The sequence below is a fragment of the Nicotiana sylvestris genome, chromosome 3 (assembly GCF_000393655.2).
Source record: "Nicotiana sylvestris chromosome 3, ASM39365v2, whole genome shotgun sequence".
Lineage (NCBI taxonomy): Eukaryota > Viridiplantae > Streptophyta > Magnoliopsida > Solanales > Solanaceae > Nicotiana > Nicotiana sylvestris.
Window position 1 is genome coordinate 164,172,531 of NC_091059.1, and position 27,003 is coordinate 164,199,533.

The 27,003-nt window shown below is 40.3% G+C and overlaps 2 protein-coding genes across 2 annotated transcripts; one reads left to right on the top strand and one right to left on the bottom strand.

Annotated features, from left to right (window-relative positions):
• The first annotated feature begins 14,560 nt into the window (after positions 1–14,560).
• LOC104225415 (uncharacterized) lies at positions 14,561–18,284 on the top strand. The gene is made up of 4 exons (XM_009777195.2): positions 14,561–15,297; positions 16,448–16,672; positions 16,821–17,204; positions 17,361–18,284. The coding sequence occupies exons 1-4, from the start codon at positions 14,707–14,709 to the stop codon at positions 17,835–17,837; spliced, it is 1,677 nt and encodes a 558-aa protein (XP_009775497.1). The 5' UTR covers positions 14,561–14,706; the 3' UTR covers positions 17,838–18,284.
• A 1,267-nt stretch (positions 18,285–19,551) lies between these two features.
• LOC104225414 (putative receptor-like protein kinase At3g47110) lies at positions 19,552–23,237 on the bottom strand. Its single transcript, XM_009777194.2, has 2 exons — positions 20,329–23,237; positions 19,552–20,204 (listed from the first exon to the last, which is right to left on the bottom strand). The coding sequence occupies exons 1-2, from the start codon at positions 23,027–23,029 to the stop codon at positions 19,816–19,818; spliced, it is 3,090 nt and encodes a 1,029-aa protein (XP_009775496.1). The 5' UTR covers positions 23,030–23,237; the 3' UTR covers positions 19,552–19,815.
• Between the last annotated feature and the right edge of the window lie 3,766 nt (positions 23,238–27,003).

Genomic DNA, 27,003 nt, shown 5'->3' on the forward strand with positions numbered 1-27,003 from the left:
GTTGAAGAGCGGTGGTCTGTTTGGACAGGAGGAGGAGGTTGGTTGTTTGGACAGGAGGAGGAGGTTGCCGGTGCTGGGGGGCTGTTCGTTGATGGAGGGGGGCTCCTCTCGTTCTTTTTTTTTCGTTTTTTCTGCTTCTTCTTCTTAAGAAGAAAATCCAAAAGTCCCCCCTTTCAAAGTTTTGTCCGTGTATTTGTATAGTCTCTGCCCAGAAAAATGAGCCCCACGCGTGGTGGGGTTCGAGGCATATGTCCCCCACGCGTGGTGGGGTTCCCCACGTGTCCTGGACACGGTTTATTATGGGCTAGGTCCGAAAATTAGGCCTAAAACCGGGTAGTTTGAACCCGAATATTATTCTTTTGCCCGGACCCGAGAAATAGGAACACGTTGCTTAACTAGTCCTATGTAAGCAAAATAACTACCAAAAATAAGACTAGTATTTAAACAAAACTATATATTTTTAAATATTTTTCAAGATTTTAAAATAGCTACAAAAATATTAATAAAACTATTTTTTTTGTAATTTTCGTAAATATTAAGATAAAATATGAAGTAATATTTTTTGTATTTTTCAAAGTTAAAATAACTATAACATATTAATAAAACTATTTTTTTGTAATTTTCGTTTTTTAATAAAGACAAAAATATGAAATAATATTTTTTGTATTAAAATGACTTCAAAACATTAATAGAATTATATATATATTTTTTGTTAATTTTCGAATTTATATAAAGTACCAAAATAAAGTGCAATTTTTGATTTTTTTCAAGTTTATGAGGGATACATAAACTAAAATTTATATATATACTTTTTTTTTGTAATTTTTTTTTGCAATGAAATAAAGTAAAAATAGTTAAAATAGCTATACTAGACCCAATTTCACATATTCACACTAAAAATGTGAAAATTCTCGGGGAGGGTCAAAAATCACGTGCTTACAAGTGGTTGTGGTCGTCCAAATTTGGACCTATACAGTTAGTCCGTCTGCTTGTCGAGGTTGCGGCTTAGTGCGTCCTCGATAAGCGGACATCGCCCACGCCTGCGGAGAAATTTGGCTTACGAATCGTAATGGTTTGGCCAACAACGGAAGGTTAGCGTGCTTTACGATATCCTGGGTGGTGTATCTTATTAGGAAATGATGTCACTTCCACGTGTGTCATCATTATGAACATTTCTGAGACAGAGGTTGATGATTTGTCTCTTCGATTTTGGTGCCATTTTGCAGCCTTCCGCTTCGATTCTGGCGCTACCCAACCCTATAAATAGGTGGAGGGTTTGTTTTTCCAAAAACTCTTGGCCATTTCTTCTTTGGTTATTCCTTCTCATACCTTCAGCTTTTGCTCTAGCGATTTCGTTGCTTTCTCTCTTCTGTTCGCCGTTCTTAGGTTTTTCTGTTTTATCAACACATTTTCCGCCATAGATATGCCTAAAACACACCGATCTCGTGAGGGGATTTCTGACGCCACCCTGCTATCCATGCTCCCTTACGGTGGTGAGGACATGACGGTGGAGGAAAGGGATAGTTTTTCCACCGTGGACGAGTTACTGCCGAGACACCCCATGTCTCGAAGTGACTTTCTTAAAGAACCTGCTCCTACTCCCGCTTCGGTAGTAGCTGAAACTGAGCAGGCCCATATAGATGCCCTCTGTGCTAAATACAACATTCCCCCTCATATCGAGATGGTTCCAGCGGGAAGGGACTTCGTGGAGGTCCATAGACCGGGGTATTGTGCTTTTTATGAATACCCCTTTGTGATTGGTCATTCCTTCCCCCTTATCCCGTTAGCAGAAGAATTTTGTCGATTCTATCAGGTTTGCCCGGCGCAGCTTTCTCCGTACACGTACAAAATACTTTTTGTGTTGACAAAATACGCGGAGTTGGTGGGGTGCGAAGTTACCGTTCACCACCTCCTGCACTTGTTTTCTCCTAGCTTTCACAGGGGTACTATGGTGCATTTGAGGCACCGTGGGACTAAAGGGCTGGTGGTCGGAACTAACGACCGGGCTAGTCACAAATTTTGGCATAAGTATTTCTTTGTCAGAACTGAACACATTGTGTCGGACCCCGCTAGATTTTCGGAGCTGTGGAATGAGAATCGTAGGTGTCGTAACTTGTTTATTCCTCTCTTTTTTATGTCCAACTTAGTGTTTATTTGCGGCTCTCCTTTGCAGCTATGTGGCATCCACCCCATCCCATCGCCGGTATAAGGGATTGGGTAGCCTATTTGCTACTTCATGCAGTGGAGACTCTAGACTGTCCCACTTTTGTGAAACGCTTTGGACCGAAGGTCTCATCCGGTAAGTGTCTTCCTCTATACTGCTCTTCGACTGTTTGCCATTGTCTACTGATACGACTCTTTGTGATGAAAGGTCGTGGAGCTTCTAGGCGCAGGGCCCCAGTCCCTGCATTTCGCTAGGCCATCGCCTCCGCCTGAATGCAATTCACTTTGGATGAGTCCGTTCGAGAGGGTCGTGCTCGGCCGGTACAGGTGAGAGACTCTTCTCGGGATATGGTTGTGAGGGAAGAGATCTCTTCTTTACCGGTCCATCACCTCGTGGATGAGTCCTCTAATGGGGACGAATCTTCGTTGAGAAAAAAGATAAGGGTAGAGCTTGGGAAAGGTATGGCTGTTGATACTGGTAAGAGTGGGACGGGTGCGGCAGAGACGACACCGGTGTCCGCGTTTATGGCCAATACCATCTTGGCGGGGAGGTCTCCCCAAACATAAGGGGTTTACCAAGGAGGTGGGGGGGGGGGTTGTGCGCTCCGCTGAGGGTGGCGCATCATCTACTGTCGGAGGGGGCTTACGCAGCTCGGACGACGGCTTGGGCTCGGACGTCGACCCAGGGGATGTTCACGAGTTTTTAGAGCGCCACACTCACGTAGAGGTCAGAATGGAGGGTTCTGATCGACACATAGTCGTCCCTGGGGACTACGACTTGCTGTCGAACTGTGATCAGGTGGAATCCGTTTTTACCCCTTTATGTGTTACTCCCGAGAGCGAGGCACTTAGAGCGATGAGTGATGCAGAGTTGTCATGGAACGTTTCCGGCATGGCTCTTCGGGTGAGTGCCTTTCTTTTTTTCATCGTTTGATCTATTTTACTATTCTTGGCCCGTCTCTTTGTTTTAACTTGGTTTTTCATATTAGACCCTCATTATGGAGATAGAGCGTGAGCGTCGGGAAAGGAGGAGGACGACCATCTATGGGAAGATGTCCTCTAAGTATCAAGAATACCCCACCAAGCATCGTGCGATGGCCGACATTTTCACTCAGGATCGCAAATTTCAGCTGTTCCGCGAAGGGCTTAAGCAGAGGGAGGATCAGTTGGCGTGTCAGGTCGAGGAATTGAAAGAGTGAGATAAGGACCTTATGAAGTCCATCGCCCGTTGTAGTGAGCTTGAGGAAGCCCTTAAGGTCAGGGAAGATGAGCTAGAGCTAAATAAGGGAGTGGTGGCTGAAAATGCTGACCTCCAAGCAAAGGTGGCCAATTTAACTACCGAACTGAACACGAAGGCAGCGGAGGTCGTTGACCTTAAGAGTGAATTGAGCGCAACTGCTGATAGACCGGCCCATGCCGAAAGGGACAGGGCAATCGCCGTATCTGAGACAGCGACTTTAGAAGATGCCCTCCGTGTTTGTAGGTTGGAGTGGGCCAAGGAGTCGGAGGCGTCTACGCTTAAGGTAGCAGGACTTGAGGGGCGTATTCAAGGTTTGGAGGCAGAATTGTCCGCATTAAATGAGCAGGTGGCTTCTTTGAAAACGGAGGACGTGTGTCGTCAGTTACAACCCTCTACATCCCATGTTTCGGCTGATCCTGCCGTGCCTCGCCATTTGTATGAGCTATGGGTTCACGTTGAAGCCCGACTCAATGTGTACAAGGCTCTTTATGCTGACGGGAGGGCGTTCGAGATGGAGCTTCAGGATGTGCGTGCCAAAGCCCGTACAACTCGTGAGGCATATAGATATGACCCCATCACGCGCTGGCGGGGATGATATTAGTTCTGGTGATGCGGACAAACTTGCCTCCGATTCTTGGTACGAGGAGGTGTATGCCATATGGATTGATGTGGCATAGTTTTCGGCTGTATTTACTTTTGCTTCGCCATTTTTGTGAGGGCATCTCTGAGCCCTTTGTAAAAACAAATATTTTTAATATATTTGCTGTAATGAAAATTGTTTTGGTCGTGTACCTCCGAGTTGTTGTTCCCTTGCTCCTGTTTGTTTGACGATGACTTTTGCCGCAGTCATGTCACTCTGAATCTTTGTTTAACTCTTTTCATTAGCAACGGCCTTGGCCGTAGGGATATTACTTTCGAGCTGGTGCCGAAGTAGTATCCTGTCGTGGTTCGAGTGAAGTCGAACTATTTTCTTTGACGATGGTCTTAGACATTAGGATGTTACTTTCGAGTTGGTGCCAAAGTAGTATCCCATCGTGGTTACCAGCTCGAAGTAGTATCCCATCGTGGTTCGAATGAAATCGAACTCTTTTCTTCGATGATGGCCTTAGCCATGGGGATGTTACTTTCGAGTTGGTGCCGAAAGTAGTATCCCGTCAGGTTTCGAATAAAGTCGAACTCTTTTCTTTGACGATGGCCTTAGCCATGGGGATGTTACTTTCGAGCTGGTGCCGAAGTAGTATCTCATCGGGGTTCGAATGAAGTTGAACTCTTTTCTTTGATGATGGCCTTAGCCATGGGGATGTTACTTTTGAGCTGGTGCCGAAGTAGTATCCCGTCGGGATTCGAATGAAGTCGAACTCTTTTCTTTGACGATGGCCTTATCCATGGGGATATTACTTTTGAGCTGGTGCAGAAGTAGTATCCCGTCGGGGTTTGAATGAAGTCGAACTCTTTTCTTTGATGATGGCCTTAGCCATGGGGATGTTACTTTCGAGCTGGTGCTGAAGTAGTATCCTGTCAGGGTTCGAATGAAGTAGAACTCTTTTCTTTGATGATGGCCTTAGCCATGGGGATGTTACTTTCGAGTTGGTGCCGAAGTAGTATCCCGTTGTAAGGGTGGCGTTCTATTTTATTTGTTGGAGTGTCGTAGATGCTAGTTTTATTCATACATTGGAGATGCGTGTTGATTTCGTGTACATAATGGAGTGATTTTATTCATATACATGTCGACTTCACTCGTACAATGGCGGTACATGTCGATTTCATACATATAATGGAGATTCTTCATATCTAGTCCATTCATTGTTGAGCCTGGAGATGTAATCAGTAGGCGGGGTGAACAATACTTCAAACCTCGAGACGTCCCCCTCGTCGCCTCATTAAAAACCTCCCCGAGAAAACCCAATTGGGACAAAACCCGGGCAAGGGAAAAAGAGTACGACTTGGGAGGTGTTTTTTCCAGAAGTGGAAGTACTTGAGGTGCGCGACATTCCAGTTATTTTGTAGGAGTTTTCCTTCCATTGTTTCTAATTGGAACGTTCCTTTGCTTGCTGTTACTGTGATTTTATATGGCCCATCCCATTTTGTTCCCAATTTCCCTTCATTCGGGTCTTTCGCTGCTTGCGTTATGGCTTTAGCATGTAGTCCCCGACTTTGAGTGGTCGTACTTTGGCCTTCTTATTATAATACCTTTCTGCTTGTTGTTTTTGGGCCACCATCCTTATGTGTGCCATATCATTTCATTCTTCGACCTCATCCAGGTCTTGTAATCTGCTTTCGTCGTTGCTTGGTCCACTCTCATTAGAGTATCTCAGGCTAGGTTCCTCGACCTCATCTGGTATGACTGCATCAGTATTGTAGACCAGTGAATACGACATCTCACCCGTACTGGTTTTGGGCGTTGTGTGGTAAGTCCATAGCACCTCTGGTAGCAGTTCCGGCCATAGCCCTTTGGCGTCCTCGAGCTTTTTCTTTAATATGTTCAATATTGTTTTATTGGAGGATTCCGCTTGACCGTTGTTGGCATGATGATATGGCGTGGAGAGTATCCGCTTGATGTGCCATTTTTTGAAGAACTCAGTCGTCTTTTTCCCGATGAACTGGGGTCCGTTGTCGCAATTGATTTCTTTGGGGGTGCCGAAGCGGCATATGATTTTTATCCAGATGAACGCGATGACTTCTTGTTCGTGTATTTGAGCGAACGCACCTGCTTCCACCCATTTGGAAAAGTAGTCAGTTAAAACCAAAAGGAAGCATATCTTACCTCTCCCTGCTGGGAGGGGCCCGACGAAATCCATCCCCCATTTTATAAACGGCCATGGAAATATGATGGAATGCAGGAGTTCCGTTGCCTAGTGTATCATAGGGGCATATTTCTGGCATTGCTCACATTTCTTGACGTACTCCGCAACCTCTTTTTTCATAGTGGGCCAGTAGTATCCTACACGAATAAGACACCTAACGAGGGCCCGGTTGCCTGTATGGGCACCGCAGTGGCCTTCGTGTACCTCTTCGAGCACACGCCTTGTCTGATTTGGTCCAAGGCATTTGGCTAACGGGCCGTCGAACGTCCTTTTGTAAAGGTCGTGGTTTATGAGGTTGTATCTGGCCGCTTGTATTCGAAGCTTTTTGGCTTCTTTTTTATCTTGTGGGAGTGTTCCCTCCTACAGATTGATATGATGCGATTACACCAGTCCCAAGTTAAATTTATAGAATGTACCTCGACTTGGTCTATTGACGAGTGGAGAAGGGTGACCATGTTCTCCTTGGTGATGTTTTTAGTTGCTGTTACCAGCTTGGCGAAGCCGTCTGCTTCGATGTTTTGTGCTCGGGGTATTTGGTCGAGTCGGCATTCGTCGAATTCTGGCAGCATCTTGTGGATTTCGGTCTGGTATTTTTGCAACCTCTACTCCTTAACCTGGAAAGTCCCAGTAACTTGGTTTACAACAAGTTGAGAGCCGCAGCGGAGGATGACTCGCTGAGCACCATACTTGAGGGCCAATTTCAGTCCTGCAATTACGGCCTTATATTTGGCATCATTGTTAGTCATTTCAGGGCATCATATAGATTAACGAATTGCTTTACCCGTTGGGACTTCGAGTACGAGACCCAGTCCCGATCCCGACGCGTTGGATGCGCCGTCAGTGTAGAGGACCTAGAGGTCAGGTCGTTTAGGTGAAGCGTGAAGCGCTTCTTGCTCGACTTCGGGCAATGTCTCTGCACTGAAATCGGTGACGAAATCAGTGAGCACTTGCGACTTTATTGCAGTTCGCAGTTGATATGTTATATCGTGCTCGCTCAATTCTATGGCCCATTTGGCCAACCTACCCGATAATCTGGGTTTGTGCAGGATGCTCCTGAGAGGAAAGGTTGTCACCACCTTTATGGGGTGACACTGAAAATATGGTCTAAGTTTTTGTGAAGCTACGACTAATGCTAGAGCCAGTTTTTCAAGGTGGAGGTACCTTGTTTCGACGTCAATTAAGGTTTTGCTGATATAGTAGATTGGAGATTGCGTACCTTTGTTTTCTCGGACTAGAACTGCACTTACCGCGACTTCGGATACAGCTAGGTAGACTAGGAGGCACTCGCCTGAATCTGCCTTGGCGAGTAAGGGTGGTGAAGACAAGTATGCTTTTTGTTTCCTCAGGGCGTCGACACATTCTGAATTCCACTGAAGTCCATTGTCTTTCTTTAATAAATTAAAAAATTTATGGCATCTATCCGATGACCGTGAGATGGACCTCGACAAGGTGGCTATCCGTCCTGTCAACTTTTGTACCTACTTTTTGCTGGTTAATGTTTTGCATATTCCTTCAATGGCCTCAATCTGTTCTGGGTTGACCTCGATGCCTCTTTGTGATACCAGGAAGCTGAGGAACTTACCCGAGGTTATGCCGAAGGTGCATTTTTCGGGGTTCAGTTTCATGCCGTACCGTCTTAATATGTCGAAGGCTTCCTTCAGATGATCGATATGATCTTCTTTCCTTTTTGACTTAACCAGCATGTCATCGATGTAAACTTCCATTATTTTACCGAGTTGGTTCTTGAACATCTTGGTGACCAATCTCTGATGCGTCGCCCCTGCATTCTTTAGTCTGAACTGCATGACCTTATAGCAGTATGTTCCTTGGTGAGTGATGAAAGTGGTTTTATCCTGTTCTTCTTCTTCCATGAGGATCTGGTTGTAACCCGAGTAGGCATCTAAGAAGCTTAGTAACTCATGTCCTGCTGTTGCGTCGATGAGCTGGTCGATGTGTGGCAGTGGAAAGGAATCTTTTGGGCATGCCTTGTTTAGGTCCGTGAAATCTACACACATTAGCCACTTTTTATTTTTCTTTTTCACCATGACTACATTGGCGGCCCACTGAGGGTATTTTGACTCTCGGACGGAGCCATTTGCGAGCAGCTTATCGACTTCTTCGCTGACGGTGTCGTTGATCGCGTCATTAAACTTCCTTCTTATTTGTCGTACTAGCGGGTATATGGGGTCGACATTTAGCTTCTGTGTGGCGATATCCTTTGGGATACCTGGCATATCTGCATGAGATAAGGCAAACAGATCAGCATGGTTAGTCAAAAATTTATGAAACTTACCTGGTTTTGAGAGGTTATGCCCGATATAGGCCTTTTTGTGCTGTCGTTGTTGTCTAGTAGGATGGGATCAAGATTTTCTATCATTGAATCGGACGCTTCCACGATGTCGGGGTCCTTGATGACGTCTGTCTGCATGTCAAGTTTGGCTCCCGATATCGCTAATTGCTATGCTTCCGCGTTTGACCCTTTGAGTTGCTGGGTGTGGGTGCAATCTTGGGCGATGCGATAACATTCTTGTGCGGTGAATTGCTCGCCTCGAATGCTGAATACTCCCCATGGGGTAGGAAACTGGATCACTTGATAGAGACTGGAAGGGACCGCTCGCATGTCATGTATCCACGTGCACCCTATGATGGCGTTGTAGGCTGTTTCTTGGTTCATGACGTGAAACTTCATTTCCAGGGTGACTCCTCCGGCCAGGATGGGTAGCACTATCTCTCCATAAGTCTGTTCGACTGCATTATTAAAACCTGTTAGCGTTATGCAGCACAATATTATTTTGTCTTGGAGTCTCATCTGTACGAGGACTCGAGGATAGATAATACACGCGCAACCCCCATCATCTACCATTATTCTTTTTACATCAGTATCTGCAATATGTAAAGTGATAACAAGAGCATCATAGTGAGGGAAAGACAAACCGTCGACATCTGACTTATCGAAGATGATACTGTCTTCGAGGTTATCATACCGTTCATGGGTGATTGATCGCTTGAGTTTATGTGTGGTGGTGAACTTGACATGATTGATTGCTGCGCCATCGCCCCCGCCGATGATCATCTGTATAGTGTAAGCGGGAGAAGGCGGTTTTGGGGGTCCCTGGGGCTGTTCGCGTCCGCGAGCGAAGTTAGCCCATCCTCGATCGCTCAGCAACTCTTTCAGGTGTCCTTGTCTTAGCATTCGCACTACCTCCTATCGCAGTCGATGCAATCTTCGGTTTTGTGACCCCCTTTTTGGTGAAATTCGCAGAAAGCGTTCGACTTTCGAGTGCTGGGGTCTGACCTCATCTCTTGCGGCCATTGCACCTTTGTACCGAGTTTCTCTAGTGCGTACACTATTTCTGAAGGAGAAACACAAAAATTGTGAGCAGATAGGGGTGGAGGCATGCATTTCTCATGTCGATATGGTGTTGTGTGTCGAGAAGGAGCATCCGTATGCCGTGGTGGAGGCGGGGCAGAAGTCCTGACATAAGGCTAATGCCTTTCTCGGCTGAGACGGGGCCCCGGTTGATCCCTTCGACCGTCGTTGTGACGATCTTTCCTTTCTTCAGTTTGAAATGACATTAACCTTTACCGTTGAGGTCGCCTCGTACCTCGGTGCAGTAGGCGTTATGGATTTCTTCCCAAGTAGTTGGAGGGTATTTCATGAGCCTGCTTAGCAATTTTCTGGTCGCTCTCGACCCGTTCCTGTTTAGTCCGTTCTGGAAGGCTGCTACAACCATTCCTTCTGACACATTCGGTAAGCTCATTCTCACCCTGTTGAACCGAGCTGGAAAATCCCTGAGTCCCTCGTCGTGCATCTGTCTTACGACAAATATATCGTTTACCCTAGCTTCTGCCTTTTTGGCTTCTGCATGGGCAATGACAAATTTGTCTGCCATTTCCTCGAACGTTGCTATCAAGCATGCCAGTAGTTGAGAGTACCATGTCAAGGCTCCTCCTGTTAGGGTTTCGCCGAACTTTTTCAATAGCACCAATGGTACTTGCTCTTTTGAAAGATTGTTACCTTTTACGGCTGTGACGTAGTGGATGATATGATCTTCTGGATCGGTAGTACCATCATATATCTTTAGGTAGGGCGGCATTTTGAAGGTCTTTGGAATGGCGTAGGGGGTGCTTCTTCACTGTATGGTTGCTCGATGAATCGACCAACGTCGCGTTTTGGCAACAACTTTGGGGCGCCTGGTATTTTGTCAACCCTCTCTTGGTGTTCCTTCATTTGGTCATGGAGTGCCTTATTCTCATTTTTCATCTCCTCCATTTTCTTTAAAACGGTTGCAAGCATATCATTACCTGCGTCATTAGCGACATGAGTGTTACTTGTACGCGGGGCATCTTGCTCATTAGCGTTTATCGTGACATCTGCATGTGCAACATTCCTGTTATCCCTTTGGGCGGGCTTATCAAGTATGGTGTTCAGAGTACTTGTTAGCCATTCTTCCAGCAGTCTTCTTACTGCCGGTGGTGCCTCTCCTGTTGCAGATGTGGATGCTTCCTTCTCGCGCGAAGCACTTACGCTTTCGTGCGGGGGAGGTGAAGCGTCTCCCCTGGGTGTGGTGTCCGGTGTCTCGTTTTCGTTATCTTCCCTGCTATCTTTGTTGATGGTGTTCAGGAGGTTGGTTGAGACGCCTACTATTGCTTTTTGCCTTGCATCTCCTTTCCCTGTCATTGTTAGTTTGTACAAAGCTAGGAAGAGGTGATTATCCCTTTCAAGAGTCTAGATGAGACAAATCTTAGCTAAGGAAATCCCCACAGACGGCGCCAAATTGTTTGACCAAAAGATATCGAAACCTTTTTGATTAAATCAATTAATGAAGATGAAGAGGTAAATCTCATCCAAGCATAATAAAATCTAGATTAAAAGATGCGAGGGATGGACAAGATGAATAATGCTTCTTAATATGTCGAAACGATTAAGCGTAAATATAACAACTTCGAATGTAGAGAAATATTGCAATTGATGCTATTAACCAAGATAAAAAAATGATGTGTGGATTCCAGAACTGTAATAAGTAAAAGTTGTCTTTTTTGTATTCCTCCCTCCCCCACAAAGTCTTCTCCCTTTATTTATAAGGGACAATCCCCTGTTGAACCCTAAAAAGCATAACATAAAGAATATTCGAAAAGTATATTACTACGGTCTCCTGTTGCGCCTACACTACTACAAATATTGTACGTTTACTACCCTCTACAACGACCAAAGGACGCTGCATCGTAAGGGTCTCGTCCCTCGCCGCACTCGTCAGTGGTCGTGGTCGTCCAAATTTGGACCTATACAATGACTACATGGGATTTTATTAGGGAAGTAAATGACGTTTCATGATTAAAAAGTTGAGACGGAGCATTTTTTTTTTTCAAATAAGAAGAGCGAAACTATAGTAAAAAGCGGCATAAGAATTACGATTAACTTTTACTACGTAGTAAATAAAGCAATAAAAAGTCGGCACAAAATTATGCGTTCATTTTGGTAATTTTGTCGTACGCATTATATATATATATAATTCTGGGAATAATAGATCTGATGTGGCACCTCTCAAAGATGAGGATTACTATTTATCTTTTTTCCTGTTTTTTTTTTTGTTTCCTTCATTCCTCTCACTGAAAATCGATCATTTTAATTACTATCATATTATTGCATCTCGTTACATCTCACTAATCATAAAAACAGTTACACAAACTTATCATCTTTATTGCCAACTTAATTGCAGGACATCAAAGGACAGACGTTGCAAAAGAGACAATTATGTTCCTATTTTTTTCTTTAAAAGATTAAAATTACACAAGATAAGAAACATTTGTTTGCAAGGTGGCTGAAATTTCTTTAAGAACATTAAGAGTAGTATGTAGTAGTCATGATTAACATTAAGTCTTTTTGTTCTTCTTTTTCACCATAAAAAAGCAAATGCAAATGCGTCATCCATTTTATCCATGGCAGAGCTGCAAATTCTTTGAAGGAACTTGGGTTGAAGATAAAACTTATCTTCTTTATACTACAACCAAGTGTACTTTCAGCCAAAGGTATGACTGTTCCTTAATAAGATTAAACATCCTTAGTACAGACGACAATCCCGTGATGTAACTCTATCTCTACTATATGATTTTTTTCCACAAATACTTCCTTAAGAAAAAAAGGAAGACAACAGAAGAATCTCCTAATTTGTTGAGCAACAAAGAAAAAGCATAGTTATTTTGTCTAATAGTGCATTTACAATATCATCCGTGTTAAAAAAATACTTAAAACAAGTTTATAGGATGTACAATTTGTAATAGGCTTCCAAATTTTTATTTTAGATTCCTACGACTTAGACTATGTAATTATTTTATTGATTATGATTAGATTGAATTCGTAAATATCAAATATGTTAATTCAATATTGACATACAATTTTGTCTAGAATAATCGTTAGTCAAGGCGAAAAGAAAAAAAATATGTTGTTTCCCTCTGTTTTAAATAGATCGTGTATTTTACATATATATTATTCATAGTAGTGCTATCTCTTTTTCTTCAATTGATTTAGTATGCGGAGGAGTTTTATTTTTAATATTGATCACATATCGATGGGATCATTAGAAGATGAACTAATTTATTTATTGCAATGCAGTTATTAGTTCTTTTTTAACTATTTTTTTGTGTATATAACGATCTTTATTAATCTTCATTTTTTGAACGGTTATCTGTAGTTATTTGCTAGGAACTTTGATAGTATTCAATTCCTTTAGATTGTCGATGTATAGTAGTTAAACTTCTTTTATTTTTATGATCTTTTTCCGATTCTAATATGTACTTCTATTTTATTCTACTTTATTTTGTTGTATTTGTGAATGGAAAATTTTGCAAATAGATATCCAAAACATGTCACGGCAAACGATTATCTTATTTTGATAATTTCTTATTTGATGGACTTAACGTTAGTAGAAATTCTTTTCCAGGAATGAAGTCAACTATAAATGTGGTAGATATAAATAGGCTTGTAGGATTTAACGCGGGCATTTATATTGTTCATATAAATTCTTCACCATTTGACCTTATACCACTACTCATATTTGAATTGATTGTTTTTGTTGCTAGGTGGTGACTCTAAATTATAATTAGGTGCTGACTTCAAATCATTTTTTTTTCTTTTCTATATTTACAAGTGAAGCAGTCAACAACATTTGATGAAAGGGTATCGTGCATGTTAGAATATTGAAGTATTATTTAAAGGAAATTAATAAAATTGAATGACTGTAACGTCTGAGAAAATCACAAACATATGTAGACATATTTTTTTAAAGAAAATCCTTGTATAAAGATTAAACATTATATAAAAAATAAATATATTTATATATCGGTTGTTTTTCTTATCTCATCAATATCAAACCAAATCAAATCAAACTAAATGTATATCAATTTTTTAATGTTAGTTTGATTCAGTATGCATAACACTTTTGAATTGTCTAGCACTATATATCGGTTGATTTTTCTTATCTGATCAATATCAAACCGAATCAAATCAAACTAAATGTATATCAAATTTTTAATGTTAGTTTGAACACTATGCATAACACTTTTGAATTGTTTAGCATTAGAATATCACTTTTTAAGAAAAGAAATAAAAATTATACACACTTGTACCAAGTAATATTATGCACGTAAATATATATACACTTACACTTATTTATGGATAAAAAAAAGGAGTTAATTGTGCGAGAGATAAATATGCATTCAAATATCTGTAAAAAATAAAGGCGGACTACAAACATTATGTAAAAACATAGGAATTAAAGGTAACAATGTTTTTGCAATTTTTTCTTTTCAAACAAAATGTCAATAGTAAATTGAAAACTAACTAAAGGCCTCAACCGGTTTTTGAAAACATATTTGAATACACTAATAGTATACACTTACTATTTGGTTGTTTTTAATTATCAAATATTAGAGAAAGATATTCATAATATAATAAAAAATGTTCACATCAATTTACTAGTAGGGGGATAAAGAAGATTACAAGAGTGAGTTTAAAATTTTCTCCAGAGAACAACTCCAGTATTTTCTAATGAACACAATTAGAAATCATAAACACATTTTAGAACAGTGATTTGATACACAGACTTCAAAGAGAGAACATTTTACGAAATAGTGGTCAAATTCAATTATCAGAATGAATTTTTTGCTTCACTTCAACAACAACCTCACGTCTAAATACTCACAAATACAAATTTAAAAATAATTTTCTTATAATCATATCCAAAGACTCAATAGAAGAAAAAAAGAATAAAGAAAACAAAATCGTTTTCCACTTCAATCTACAAAGACTACTTAAAGGTAGGTACCCAAAAGTCTTGAATTTTTCTTCGTAATCAAAAATAATTTAGATAGGGACGGCGTCGCTTAAGTTCCCGCCCAAGTGCTGTAAGAAGTAAGAACTCATTCGCCACCACTGAACACTGGGCTGTGGCTCCGCCGTCCACCACCCCTATAAACCCCTAAATCCTACTCCGGCGAAAAATGTCTTTATCCATAGTGGAGCGATCACTCTTCAAAGACAAAGACGGCGGCTCCACCGTCATCAAACACCGGTTCCTAGGGTTCCTAATCTGGCAAGCACTTCAATCCACCGCCGTCTTCTTCCTTTCCAAAACTCTACTCCTTTCTCTCTTCACTCCAACCCCTTTCAAACCCTCATTCCTCAGTCTCTTCGCTTTCATAGTTTTCCACTTCTCTCTTCTCATCTTTTCCACTTCCCTTTTCATTATCTCCTCTCCTCGGCCTCATCGCGCTGCTTCTCCTTTGGAGCTTTTGCTCGGCTCAGTTAAGCTGATATTGGTTCCTATTTCTAGTTCCCAGCCGCTACTCTCCTCCGATTTCCGGCTCCGCGCCAGGGTTTCCCTTAGCTACGTGCTATTCGTGGCGGTGTCTGCCGTATCGACTTCTTTGTCTATGATTAGTTTGTGCTGGAGCTGTGGTGCTTTCGATCAAGTGAAGACTAGGCGGCTGGTTATTGGAAAGTTAGGGTTTTGGGGTTTGCAGCTTGGAATGTTTTACGCGGTCCACTATGTGTATAAGAAACGCTGGGTTTTGCAGTTCCCGATTATCCAGGTATAGAACTTGTTGCTCTACATCAGTTTTAATATATTGATTGCACATGAATAAATTGTGATATTGGATATGCTTTTGTTGAATTGACTTTTAACTGAGTTATATCCATAGTTTTAGCTTTTTAACCTAAAATCAGTTTGCTCTCTGTTGCTAACTGAAAGTGAAGAGCTGAATCATAGGTGTTAAATTTGCTGTTTGCCTGATTGGATATGTACTGATGTTTACATGTAAATGTGTCTTACTCTTTATTAGAATGTCTTGCACACTCGGTTATTTATTACTATTCTTTATACTATACTGAGGAAGTTATTATTCTGGTAGCATAAGTAATAACAGTAGTTCCAATCACAAATGATTTATATTTGCATATTATTTTGGTCTTTGCTGTGTTATACTTCGTGTATAGACTGTGAATAGGCGCATGATCCACTGGAGAAGCACACTTTTATAACTCTAAGGTGATAGTATACCTCGACCTTTTTAGAACAAGAGTAAGACAGATATCGATGAGTCGAAGCACTTCCTTTTACACTATTTCTAAACCTTGTTCGTGCTTCATGTATAGAAGTTAAATAGAGCTATTTTCTATTGTTTCATGCGGAAGTGATGGAATAAAACTGAATTATTTGTCACTTAATGTTTAATGGTACTCATTGTAATTTAATTGTTTTTCTTCACTTGATTTAAATCTTTATAGGAAAAAAATAATGTTATTTCATACTCAGTATTTGTTGAGGCCTTAAGCTAGTATGACAATGCCATTTCTTTTTGACAAGGAGATGCTTACTTCTTTTGTGTGTGTGTATGTGGAAAGGGTTGGGGGAGTTGAGGATTTTTTTAATAAGGTACTTTTATTGATGTATACGGGAAATGCCTTGTATACGAAAATCTGATTCTGCATGAAAGCACCCAATCGTCTATGCGGACTGGAAGTCTGGAACAGTTAATTGAGAGTTTTCAACTCCATTTGTGATTTCTCTCATTGCTATGATTCTAATAATTTGATTTCTCTTTGGTTGCTTTCTCTCTGCATGGACAAGATTGTCTGATTAAATATGCACGTCCCGTCATGTAAATTGCAGTTTGATGTGGTGACTTGTAGTATCTTTTTCTGTAATCCGAGGTACTAACAACAGTTCCATGTCAACAGCGTCCTCCCTTTTTCAGCTTTAAGATGGGGCTACCTTTAGCTGTTGGAAAAGCTCTCAAGCTTTCAGCTGTTGGTTATGTCTTTTCAGCTCTCCTTGCGGTTTTTCTACCTTACGAGTTTAAGGGTCAACTTCCTGTAGGAAACTTTATTACTGAGCAGATTATCTTTTACATCGGAAGTTTTGTGGTGATTCTCTGCTGGGAATTATCTCATCATTTACACCAAGTCAGTCTCTCTCTCTCTCTCACACACACACACACACAGACACACAGACACAGACACAAGTAGCTGTGTATGTTCAAGCTGGTTATTTTCTCAAGTAGCATTTGAAAATAGCATAAAAAGCAAAAGTGATGTTGATTTGACTATTTAGGTGTTGCATACAAAGCGGTCTGTCTTTGCCCCTCCAAAAGGTTCTGCAGCTGCCGAGACAAATCCAAGTGAACCGCTTCTTGCCGCATTGGAGGAGAGCACACCAAAATCTCTTCTGCAGTATCTTGCTTACCTTGATCTTTGCATGGCATGCGAGAGTAATGTTGACCCTTGGCGCCGAGCTGCCTTCTTTGAGGAAAGTGGTGAGACATACAAAAGAGTAATTTCTGTATGCTTGACCCCTGTTGAACAGTTCACGAGAAACATAAGTGAAGTTTTGGAGAGCTCTCCAGTTGATAACTCCTTGCAACTGTCTCATCAGTTGCGTTCGCCAAATGAACAGCTTGCTGATTCAAAGATTTATGAATCATTTGATGACTTTCAGGTAAATCACTAATTTCCATATGAATGAATGTTAGTATTAGATATTGTTCTGCTTTTTTCTCTCTGGTCGTTTGTTCTTAATTTATAAATTAAATTTCTTCAGTTTTGCTGTCATTTAACATATCCTGAAATGGTCTGTTATTACTAATGCATGCAGCTACTAGCCTGGTGTGCTCGCATTGTGGCATCACTGACCGTGCATTCACACAAGGAGGATAGGTTTGGCGTTGCTCAACTTTCTGGGAGCAATGCGGCTGTTCTCTCAACTTTATTGTCCAGTTTATTGGTTGTTGAAACTCTAATGGGCAAGAAAACCAACTTACCATCATCGAATTCTGTAATGGATCCTGCTGGTATTAAGTGGGCTACATTAAACTCAGGAAGGAGAGATTCAGCTGCAGGTGTTGCAGGAAAAAGAAAAGGATCCCCTTTTTATGCAAAAGCTTATTCGATGGCTGATATCCTGAGGACTTCCATCTACTGTATTGTCTCTGCTTTCTACGATGAGATGTCGCATGGTGCCAAGGCAGGGCTGCTCGAGAAGGATTGGATAATCAGTAGTAAACCGCTGTATGGAACTCGTGAGCTCCTTTCACAGAAATTGAGGCTGTTCCTGGACTACCAAGCTACCTAGGGTGGATTGCACTTCATGAAGGCTGATTTTGAAGAGGTTGCACTTATGTTTTGAGTGGGGATGTTTACTCAAAGGTCGATGCCTCAGTCCTGGGATGAGAAATGGCGTGAAAAAGAAAAGATAATATATTCATACCAAGTCCATCTGGTGGTTGTTGTCTGCCATCGGCATAGGTTCAGATCTTGGCGATTCTCATCTTTTCTTTTTTAGATGGATAAATATGGGGTGATGGATTAAATTTCCAGGTGAGTGTCATTTTTGTGCATTATTGAGGTACATTTTTTAGTTTAAATTTCTTCCCTATGGAATCGCATATACATCTGCAATTTGCTCTTGTGCATTTCTTTGGGAGCAGTATATGCATTAAAACAATCTGTAAGCATTTAAGAGGAAAAAAACAATTTTGAGAAGATCTGCATCTAATGCAAAGACAGTTGGAATTGAGGAGATCATGAGATTTTTTTTTGATTGTTGATGCTGGACGTGCAAGTTGAAAATAACAGTTCTGTGTTTTAGCTTCAGAACATCTATTTTTGTTTAGTTGCGGCAGCCATAAAGTGGTCTCCAACCAGCACCTCATTGACTTTTACTTATTGAACTATCGACAGGGGTACGACCTAACATTGTGCAACTCTTAAAACTCTGGTAATTACCAAATTCAAATCATTTGTACTAAGTGTTGACTGAATGGGAGAACCGTTATGCTTTTACATACTGTAGCAGTGACGAGGTTAAGATGTTTGAGACAATATTTGGAAAAACGATAGTTAATTTTGTTATTTCGGTGAAGTAGATGTTTTTCTTAAAAAAGGACGTGCTAGTATTTTGCGAGTGCAAGAGGAATTATATATCAAAGAATCAACTTGAATTACTACTATTTTATTTGCAAGTTAAAAAAAATTCACGGACAAACGTCAAAGATAGTTGAGGAAAGGCTGTAGAGTAAAAGTTACCCACTTGTATGTAAAACTTAAATTGGGTTGCACATATGGAGAATGGATGGATACAAAGGATAAGCATATATAGAGACGTGTTGTTTGTTTCATATATCAAAAATAAAATCCACTTGTAGGATTTATGGAATGAGAACTTATAAGTTTTCTAAAGGGTTATCATTAGTCTTTAAATCCATCAATAAATTATTATTTCACATAATGTATATTGTCGCCATCGAATTTATTAAGTATGTTGATTGATAATGAACCTCACCCATTAATAAATCAAAACAAAATTATATACATTGTTCATAACAATTATATTCAGATTAAGAATATAAGTACATTTAATTAACTAGATAATTTATTTTTTATATTTAGTATAAAAATACTTATCTCTACTTGGTTTGTGCAATCAAGATAAAATATTTAATCTTGTATAGATGGAATATCCCTTGTGTGGTGGAAAGGGGGTGCTGGGGTTGGAATATCCTGATTTAGTCTCTCTTTTTTTATAGGCGCAACCGCGCAAATGCACCAATCCTTTTATGCTGTAATGTCAAGTTTAAGTTGCAAATGTGGATTAGTTGCTATTATGGTATGTTTAAGAAGAAGACAGGGCCTGAATTAGTGAATTTGTAACTAATATTAATAACATATAGACCAGTATGGAAAAGTTAGATGTGAAGACGAGATTGATATACTTGCTTTCGTAGAAAGACAAGACATAAAAGTCCAAAACTTTCCTAGTTTTGCTTCGAAAGAAGAATGAAGAAAGCTTCTGGTTCTTTAATATAGAATTCAAACCATGGATTGAAAATAGCGGAAGCTTCCCAATCTCATACATAACTTCTTAAACTTTGCTACTCTTGCTTCAGAAAGAAGAAGCAAGTTTCTAATGCTCTAGTTTTGTTGCAGATTTCTTTTTGTCTTTACAATTTCCATTATGGTGAATTTTTCAATTCCTGACATAACATAGTGAAATAGCATTGCATGAAAAGTAAATTCAAAGTTTCAGTTGTTATCTAAGGCTTCAATCCTCTTCATCTGTTTTCCGTTACCAGAAATTTGTCTTTGATCTGTGCCAACTGACTGTAAACTTGCCTCATTGTCAATCTATCTCTTGGGGATTCAGCTGAACATGCAACTCCAATCTCAAGTATATCAACCAAGCATTCAATCTGACGTCTTTCCAAATTAGCCCAATATTCTTCTCCATTGGTTGTTTTCCCCTTTATGTCACCATTTAGAGTTGTTTTGTCTAGAATCTCCATAACTCTCTCCGGTAACGCTGTTTTCACAAAGTGGTAGAGGCTAGAGCTCTCTTGGAACAAAGTGTCTGTGGGTCTTCTTCCAGTGAATATCTCCAATATTAGAATTCCAAAACTATACATATCTCCTAAAATGGAGACCTTGCCACCTGTGCCATATTCTGCAATCGATAAAGTAAACAACTAATGTTAGACAAAACCCACTTATGTTAGTGCATATGTTCATGTCAAACTTAAGTTACAGATTTACGTAGCTTTGTTTTGCTAATTGGTAGACATATATACCTGGAGCTGCATAGCCAATGGTTCCTTTTACTCCAAGTGAGCTAAACTGATTAAGATTAGCTTCAGTATCAAGTCCAGGAAGGAGTCTCACCAAACCGAAGTCGCCAAGATGAGCTGTGAGATCTTCATCAAGAAGAACATTTGATGGCTTTATATCGCAATGACCTATCGAAGTTTGGCACTGATGATGAAGATAGTGAAGGGCAGAAGCCACGTCAGTTACGATATTTATTCTTTGAAGAATGGTCAAGCTATCCTTTGGTGTCTCCACTTCTGGATGTAACCACTCCTCCAAGCTCCCATTTGGCATGTACTGATATACCAAAGCTTTAAACTCATTTCCTTTGAAATCAGTACTTGAGCAGGCTGTGATGACCTTGATAAGGTTCCGGTGCCTAATGTTTCTCAATGCTTGGCATTCTGCTATGAAGCTTTTTGAAGCTCCTTCCTGCTGGAGATTGAGTACCTTGACAGCAACAACCATTCCGTTAGGGCCTAGAGTTCCCTTGTAAACAGTCCCGAAACCTCCAGAGCCAATTAAATTTTCAGAAGAAAATCCACCAGTTGCTTTGAGGAGCTGCTGATAAGAAATTTTGGTGAAGTTTCCAGATGTAGATCTATCATCTATTTGATCTTTCGAACTTCTTCTCCGATAAAGGAACACAATAACCGGCAGCAGGATTGAGAACGAAGCAACAAATACAATGACCAAAATAAACTTGAGGGCAAGTACATGCTTCTTTCGTGTTCTCTGGGGTTCTTGAACAGCACATGGTGGTAAATTCAGTTCTTGAATCCCACCACAAAGCTTGCGGTTCCCAACTAATACCAGAGCACTTAAGTTGGAAAATGGTCCAGTAACAGGAACATTACCCTCTAGATTGTTAAATGACAGGTTCAAGTAGATTAAGGAAGTAAGAGTTCCCATGGAATGAGGAATGGACCCGGATAGGTTGTTCAAGGAAAGATCTAATAACTGTAGATTCTTCAAGCCGCCTAAATTAGGAATGGTTCCTTGGAGGGAGTTTCTCTGCATTTGGATTTCCAGCAAATCCAAGCAGTTTCCGAGGGATGGTGGAATTATACTGGAAAAGCTGTTATGAGAAAGATCAAGAGAAATAAGACGGCTCCAATTTCCTATATCGGTTGGGAGGTGACCAGTAAAGGAGTTATAAGACACGTTAACTAGTATGAGAGATGAAAGAGTCGCGAGTTGCTGGGGTATAGCTCCACTCAGATTGTTTTTGTAAAGCAGGATATATTGCAACTGCTTGCAGTTTCCTAGAGTTGGAGGTATGGTTCCTTCTAGCTTGTTATATGACAAATAAAGATATAAAAGTTTAGTAAGGTTGCCTATAGAAGGAGGAATCACCCCTGTCAAAGAATTTGAATCCAAACCGATATTTCCCAAGTTTGGTAGGTTGCCAACAGAATCTGGAATGCTGCCTGTTAGACGGTTGTAACCCAAGTAGAGTAAATCCAAGCTCACCAAGTTTGAGATGTCTTTAGGTATGGTTCCTCGGATCTGATTTCCCGTTATAATTAGCCTTGTCAAATGGCTAGACAGGTTCACTATGGAGTTGGGAAGAATACCTCCAAACTGATTTAGTCCGATATGTAGGAATTGAAGGTTGCTGCAATTGGTTAGATGATCTATGAAGTTGAGGTCATCAGGTGCACCATTTCCAAGAGAATTACCAAAAACATTGAGCCACAGCAGATTTCGTAGGTTACTAAAACTTGATGGTACGGTTCCAGTGAAATTATTTTGAGGAATATCAAGCTGCAGCAGTTTTGTAGCATTGGCTAAAGAGGATGGAATGGAACCAATGAAGTGATTCTGCGCTAAATGAAGTATCTGAAGATTAGGGAACAAGTTGCCTATATCGAATCTGAGATTACCAACAAAGTTGTTGTAAGAAATTGATATTAATTCAAGAAAGGACAAATTATACAATGTAGCAGGAAACTCCCCTGATAGTCTATTTACTGCTACTCCAATCTCTCTCAATTTGGTCAATCTAGCAATAGAAGCAGGCACTTGTCCTGCTAAATTGTTATATGATAAGTGCAGCTGTTGTAAAGATGTTAGATTCCCAATAGAAGCGGGAATTGTTCCTGTTAGATTGTTATTTCTGAGATAAAGTTGCACTAGCTTTGTTAGTGATCCAACATCAGAAGGAATCTGTCCTACGAGAAAGTTGCGTTCTAAGATGAGGCTCTTGAGTTTAACACAATGCGAAATATTAACTGGAATTCCCCCTCCTAGTAAGTTGAAACTCAGATTCAACTTTTGAATCCTAAATAACCTGCTGAGTTCTTGAGGAATTTGACCGTGTAACGAATTTTCTGAAAGGTCAAGGGAATTGAGGAAAGAGAGGTTTCCAAGATGAGGTGAGATTGTACCTGCCAATCTCTGACCTTGGAGATTCAAACTGATGACTCTTTCATGTCTAAGGCTACATCTTACTCCAGCCCACCGACAGAAGTCGACAGATTCATTCCACGAGGCTACAACTCCGGATGGATCTTCAGTTATTTGGGACTTGAAGCCAATTAAGGCAAGTTTATCAGTCTCATTACTAAGTGCTGCAGCTGCAGCATATACTGTAAAGAAAAGGAAAGTGAGTTGCAACACAAGAATGACAGCATGGATAGTTAAGAAAGTGCGCAAGCTAAAACTCATTGTGGGAAGTTCCATTTGGAAGAAGAATATCAAGGAAAATGTGAATATATCAGTGTCTCTTGTGAGCAGCAACCTTAGGTTTGCTTCTTATAGGGGTTGTGAAGTAGAATTACTGGAAAAAAGAGAGTAGAATTACTGCATAGCGATTACTGATTAGAGGAAAAGATAAATTAAGTTGAAATCTATTATGTAAATAGTTTTGAAGATGGATATATTGACCAAAGAATAGAGATATATATACATCTGATACGTATGGAATAAAATCTAGCATGATATCATAATATAATATCCTTAAGTTTTTGTTTTCAGTGTGATTGGCAAGTTTGAGTTGATGAACTCCCTCTTTAAAATATGCATCAATGATCTCTAGCTCTTAAAATTGTTGTTCTCGGCACGGCAAAGGGTTGACTAAAACTATACAATATGTAAGTTCATTCCTTTCTGTAATTTATAATTTGATTATTTATGAGAATGAGAAAAGCATGTTTATCAGCCTTATTCCAAATTAATGATGCTACGACATATTGAAAATGAAATAGTGGGAAAAGAAGAAAATACTGACCTTTGCAGCAGGGGACGAAAAAAGGGTTGAAAAATGAAAGAAGCTGCTTTTGTGTAAAGTTCATTCCAGTCTTCTTTTGTTAGTTTATTTACTCAGAATGAGTAAAATGAGATTGGCAATGATCTCTCGGGATCAAATGCAATAACCTTATCTTTACAGTGTGATCACTGATCAAGTTTGAGATGCAAATGTGAATTTAGCAGTTGCTGTTAAAGTGCCTTTGAGCTCAACCGTGATTTGAACAGCAGTAGCTTTTATTTATTTCCTTATTCTTAAGACACAGTTGGACCAAGTTATTAGATATATATAACTTAGTTGTTCCTATTGAAAATGAAATACAAAATTCAGTATTTAGAAGCTAGAAAGAATATATATACGTCAGTGATCGGCTGAATTTGCCTAGGCATAAAGAAATAAGGTCTGTTATTCGTTGTGGTCATCACTTTTAATATATTTTCCAAGGCAGAAAGTAAAGAAATGGTTCTTGAAGCTGAATTCCGCCATTTCATTCAACATCCAGTGAATTAATAAAACATCAAACATGACCCCCTCCCCCACCCCACTCCAAAACCAAAGTTGGAAGCCAGTTGAGGCCAAGTTTGAGGGCCATTTATGTATTATGCCTAACATAAATCCCCCATATAATGGCTGTTCCTTTTCTTTTCTCAAGGTTCTCGTTGACTTCAAAAGCTCTGGAGTCATCTACATTTCTGTAATCTGTTCACTTTGATTTTATCTCTGGAATAACAATTTCCTAAAGAATACAAAACAAGGGTTTGACCAATTTCAATTTCTATTTTTTTTTTTTGGCAGGACTAAGTTGTATAATCTCTGCTTGTTTAGGTTGTTCAGATATATTTCAAAGTGTTTGATGTAGTTCACCCATTTTTTACAAAAAAATATTTGTTGATAATATTATGCTCTTTTAATTTAGCAGTGGATTGTTCGTGAAAAACCCCGAAATGAGTTTGGGCGTTAACTCAAAATTGTCCCGTGGAGCACTAAATAGTCCCCCAAGTATTCAGAACTAATGCACTTATAGTATAGGATAACAGTTTCAAACCCAAACGGCGGAAGCGTATAAGTCCCAAACTCTGCAAGTCCGGTTCCCAAACATAAGCGAAATCAGATTTCCCCCGGTCATACATAATAAGTGTCATTGGCGGCTTTCCAGCCATGCCCCATGGCCCTTTGGATGCGGCCCATGGCGTCCTAGCAAGCCTCCCAATGCCTCGCGCCGCGGACGGCCCCGTGGTCTTGGCTGCGCAAAGTGACAAGTGCGCATTTGCCTCTGTCGTCCCACCGATATCCCTCGCCAGCGCCGCAGGTAGATGCCAACAGCGCTGCGCGCGGAGATCGTGATGCCAAAGTCAAGGTTGCTGACAACGGACCTGTTTCTGCCTTGTAGAAAATTAAATCTTTTTTATTGTAAATATAGAGTAGTTTTATTTCATGTACTTCAATTATGTTTCTCTAGCTTAGGTCTAGTCTTGTAACTTTGGTTTATTTTTTAAGCACTATTAGGGGGATCAAGCAATCAAACTTTCTAGCAAGCAAATAATTCTCTGTATTGGTGTCTCTCCACCTCGACACCGTGTTGCTTTTCTGTAATAGCTTTCATTAATGTAATCAAAGTTTCTTTCATTCTTAATTCTCATTTATATTCTCTCAATTGCTTTTGACATTGGTTTTCACGTACGACACTGACAATCTCCTTTAGCGTACGGAGGGGACCTCAGTTGGCGGATAGTAACTGCACTGATATCAGTTGCTTAGCCTTATGTCGTCCTTTCAAGGAATCTTAGGAAGGCGCCACGTAACAATTGGTATCAGTGCCTAGGCTCGACATCGGACGAGGGAACACATTGCCATTACCACCATTTCTAACCATGGTGAATCATGGGGACCGTATTACAGCCCTTGAAGAGACGGTTGATGTATTACGACCCATCGTGGATACGTTGCCTGAAATAAAAACCAGCCTAGTGCAAAGGTTGGACGACCTGTACTGCAGAATGCTCCAGGCCAAAGTTGATATGGAAAACATCAGTCGCGATTCTGAAGGAGACTAGTAAACAGCAGCCACGGAGGCAACCAAAAATTTTGGCAAATTCGAGGGCCTCCAACAGGAGTGCGCTGAGGATTTAGCCTACAGGGCACAAGATGCAGACAAGATGACTGTCATGCAACAAACTATAGACAACTTGACAGACTAGCTCAATGTTGTCAATGTTGCTTTATAAGACCTGCTTCGAGGACACAGGAGCCAAATCGGGGGTTTTGAGAACCTCGCCCCCACGACACAAAAACTAAAAATTCCTGAGCCAAAGCCATACAATGGAGCTCACAATGTCAAAGAAGTGGAAAACTTCATCTTCGACATCGAACGGTACTTCGATGCCGTGGGGGGCCTAGAAGAAGTTAAGAAGGTAGAAAATGCTGCCATGTATCTTCAGGGTGATACTAAACTCTGGTGGCGGGTGAAGTACAAAGCCATCAGGGCCGGTGAAGATGCTCTCAAGACATGGGTAGAACTGAAGGCAGCCATACGCTTACATTTCTTCCCCGAAAATGTTGAGTGCTGTGAGCACGTGATTTTTGCCCTATATGAAATACTCCTATAAAATCTAAGAAAATAGATTGCTTCCAATTATTTGCCATTTTATAGGATTTTTGTAGGATTTTATTAATTATTTGCATTTTTCTGTGCATATTTAATTTTTATTTAAATCATGAAAATACAAAAATACTTTGCAATTGCATTTAGGATTTATTTTTACATTTTTAGGTAGTAAATTAGTTGTTTTATAAAAAAAATGAAAAAATCACAAAAATTGACTCACTTTGCATTTTTAACCTTTTAATTTTAGAATTTTGTAGTCTTTCTTTTAATCTAGGAGTTAATTAATTTTTGTAAATACTATGATGAGTAATTTGCTTAATTTGATAAATTAATTTAGTTTAAGAGTTAATTTAGGTTTTAATTTAATTTGAAAAGGGAAAGGAAAATTGGAAATTGAAAAAAAGGGAAAAGAGAATTAAAAGGGCTGCTAAAGCCAATTCAACCAGACCAAATAATTTTCCCCTCAAAACCCATTCCGGATCCGGCCCAAACCACACCCCAACCTGGTCCATCTTATTTAACCAAACAAGCGGCTTCGTTTTGAGGTCTGTTACCCCAACCGTTGATTTCCACTCATCGAACGACTGGGAACTAGGGTGTTTAAATGTATTTAATTGTCCGAACTTAGGTCCCCCCCCATTTCACTTCACCTTCACAACCCTCAGATCCTCTGAACCCAAACCCTAGCGCCGCCCTGAAACTCTTCGCCATCTCCGGTGGCGGCACAACTCCAAACCACCCCAAATTCCTCCTCTACAATCCCCATATTCCATGGAACACGAATCTAACACGAATATCCCCAAA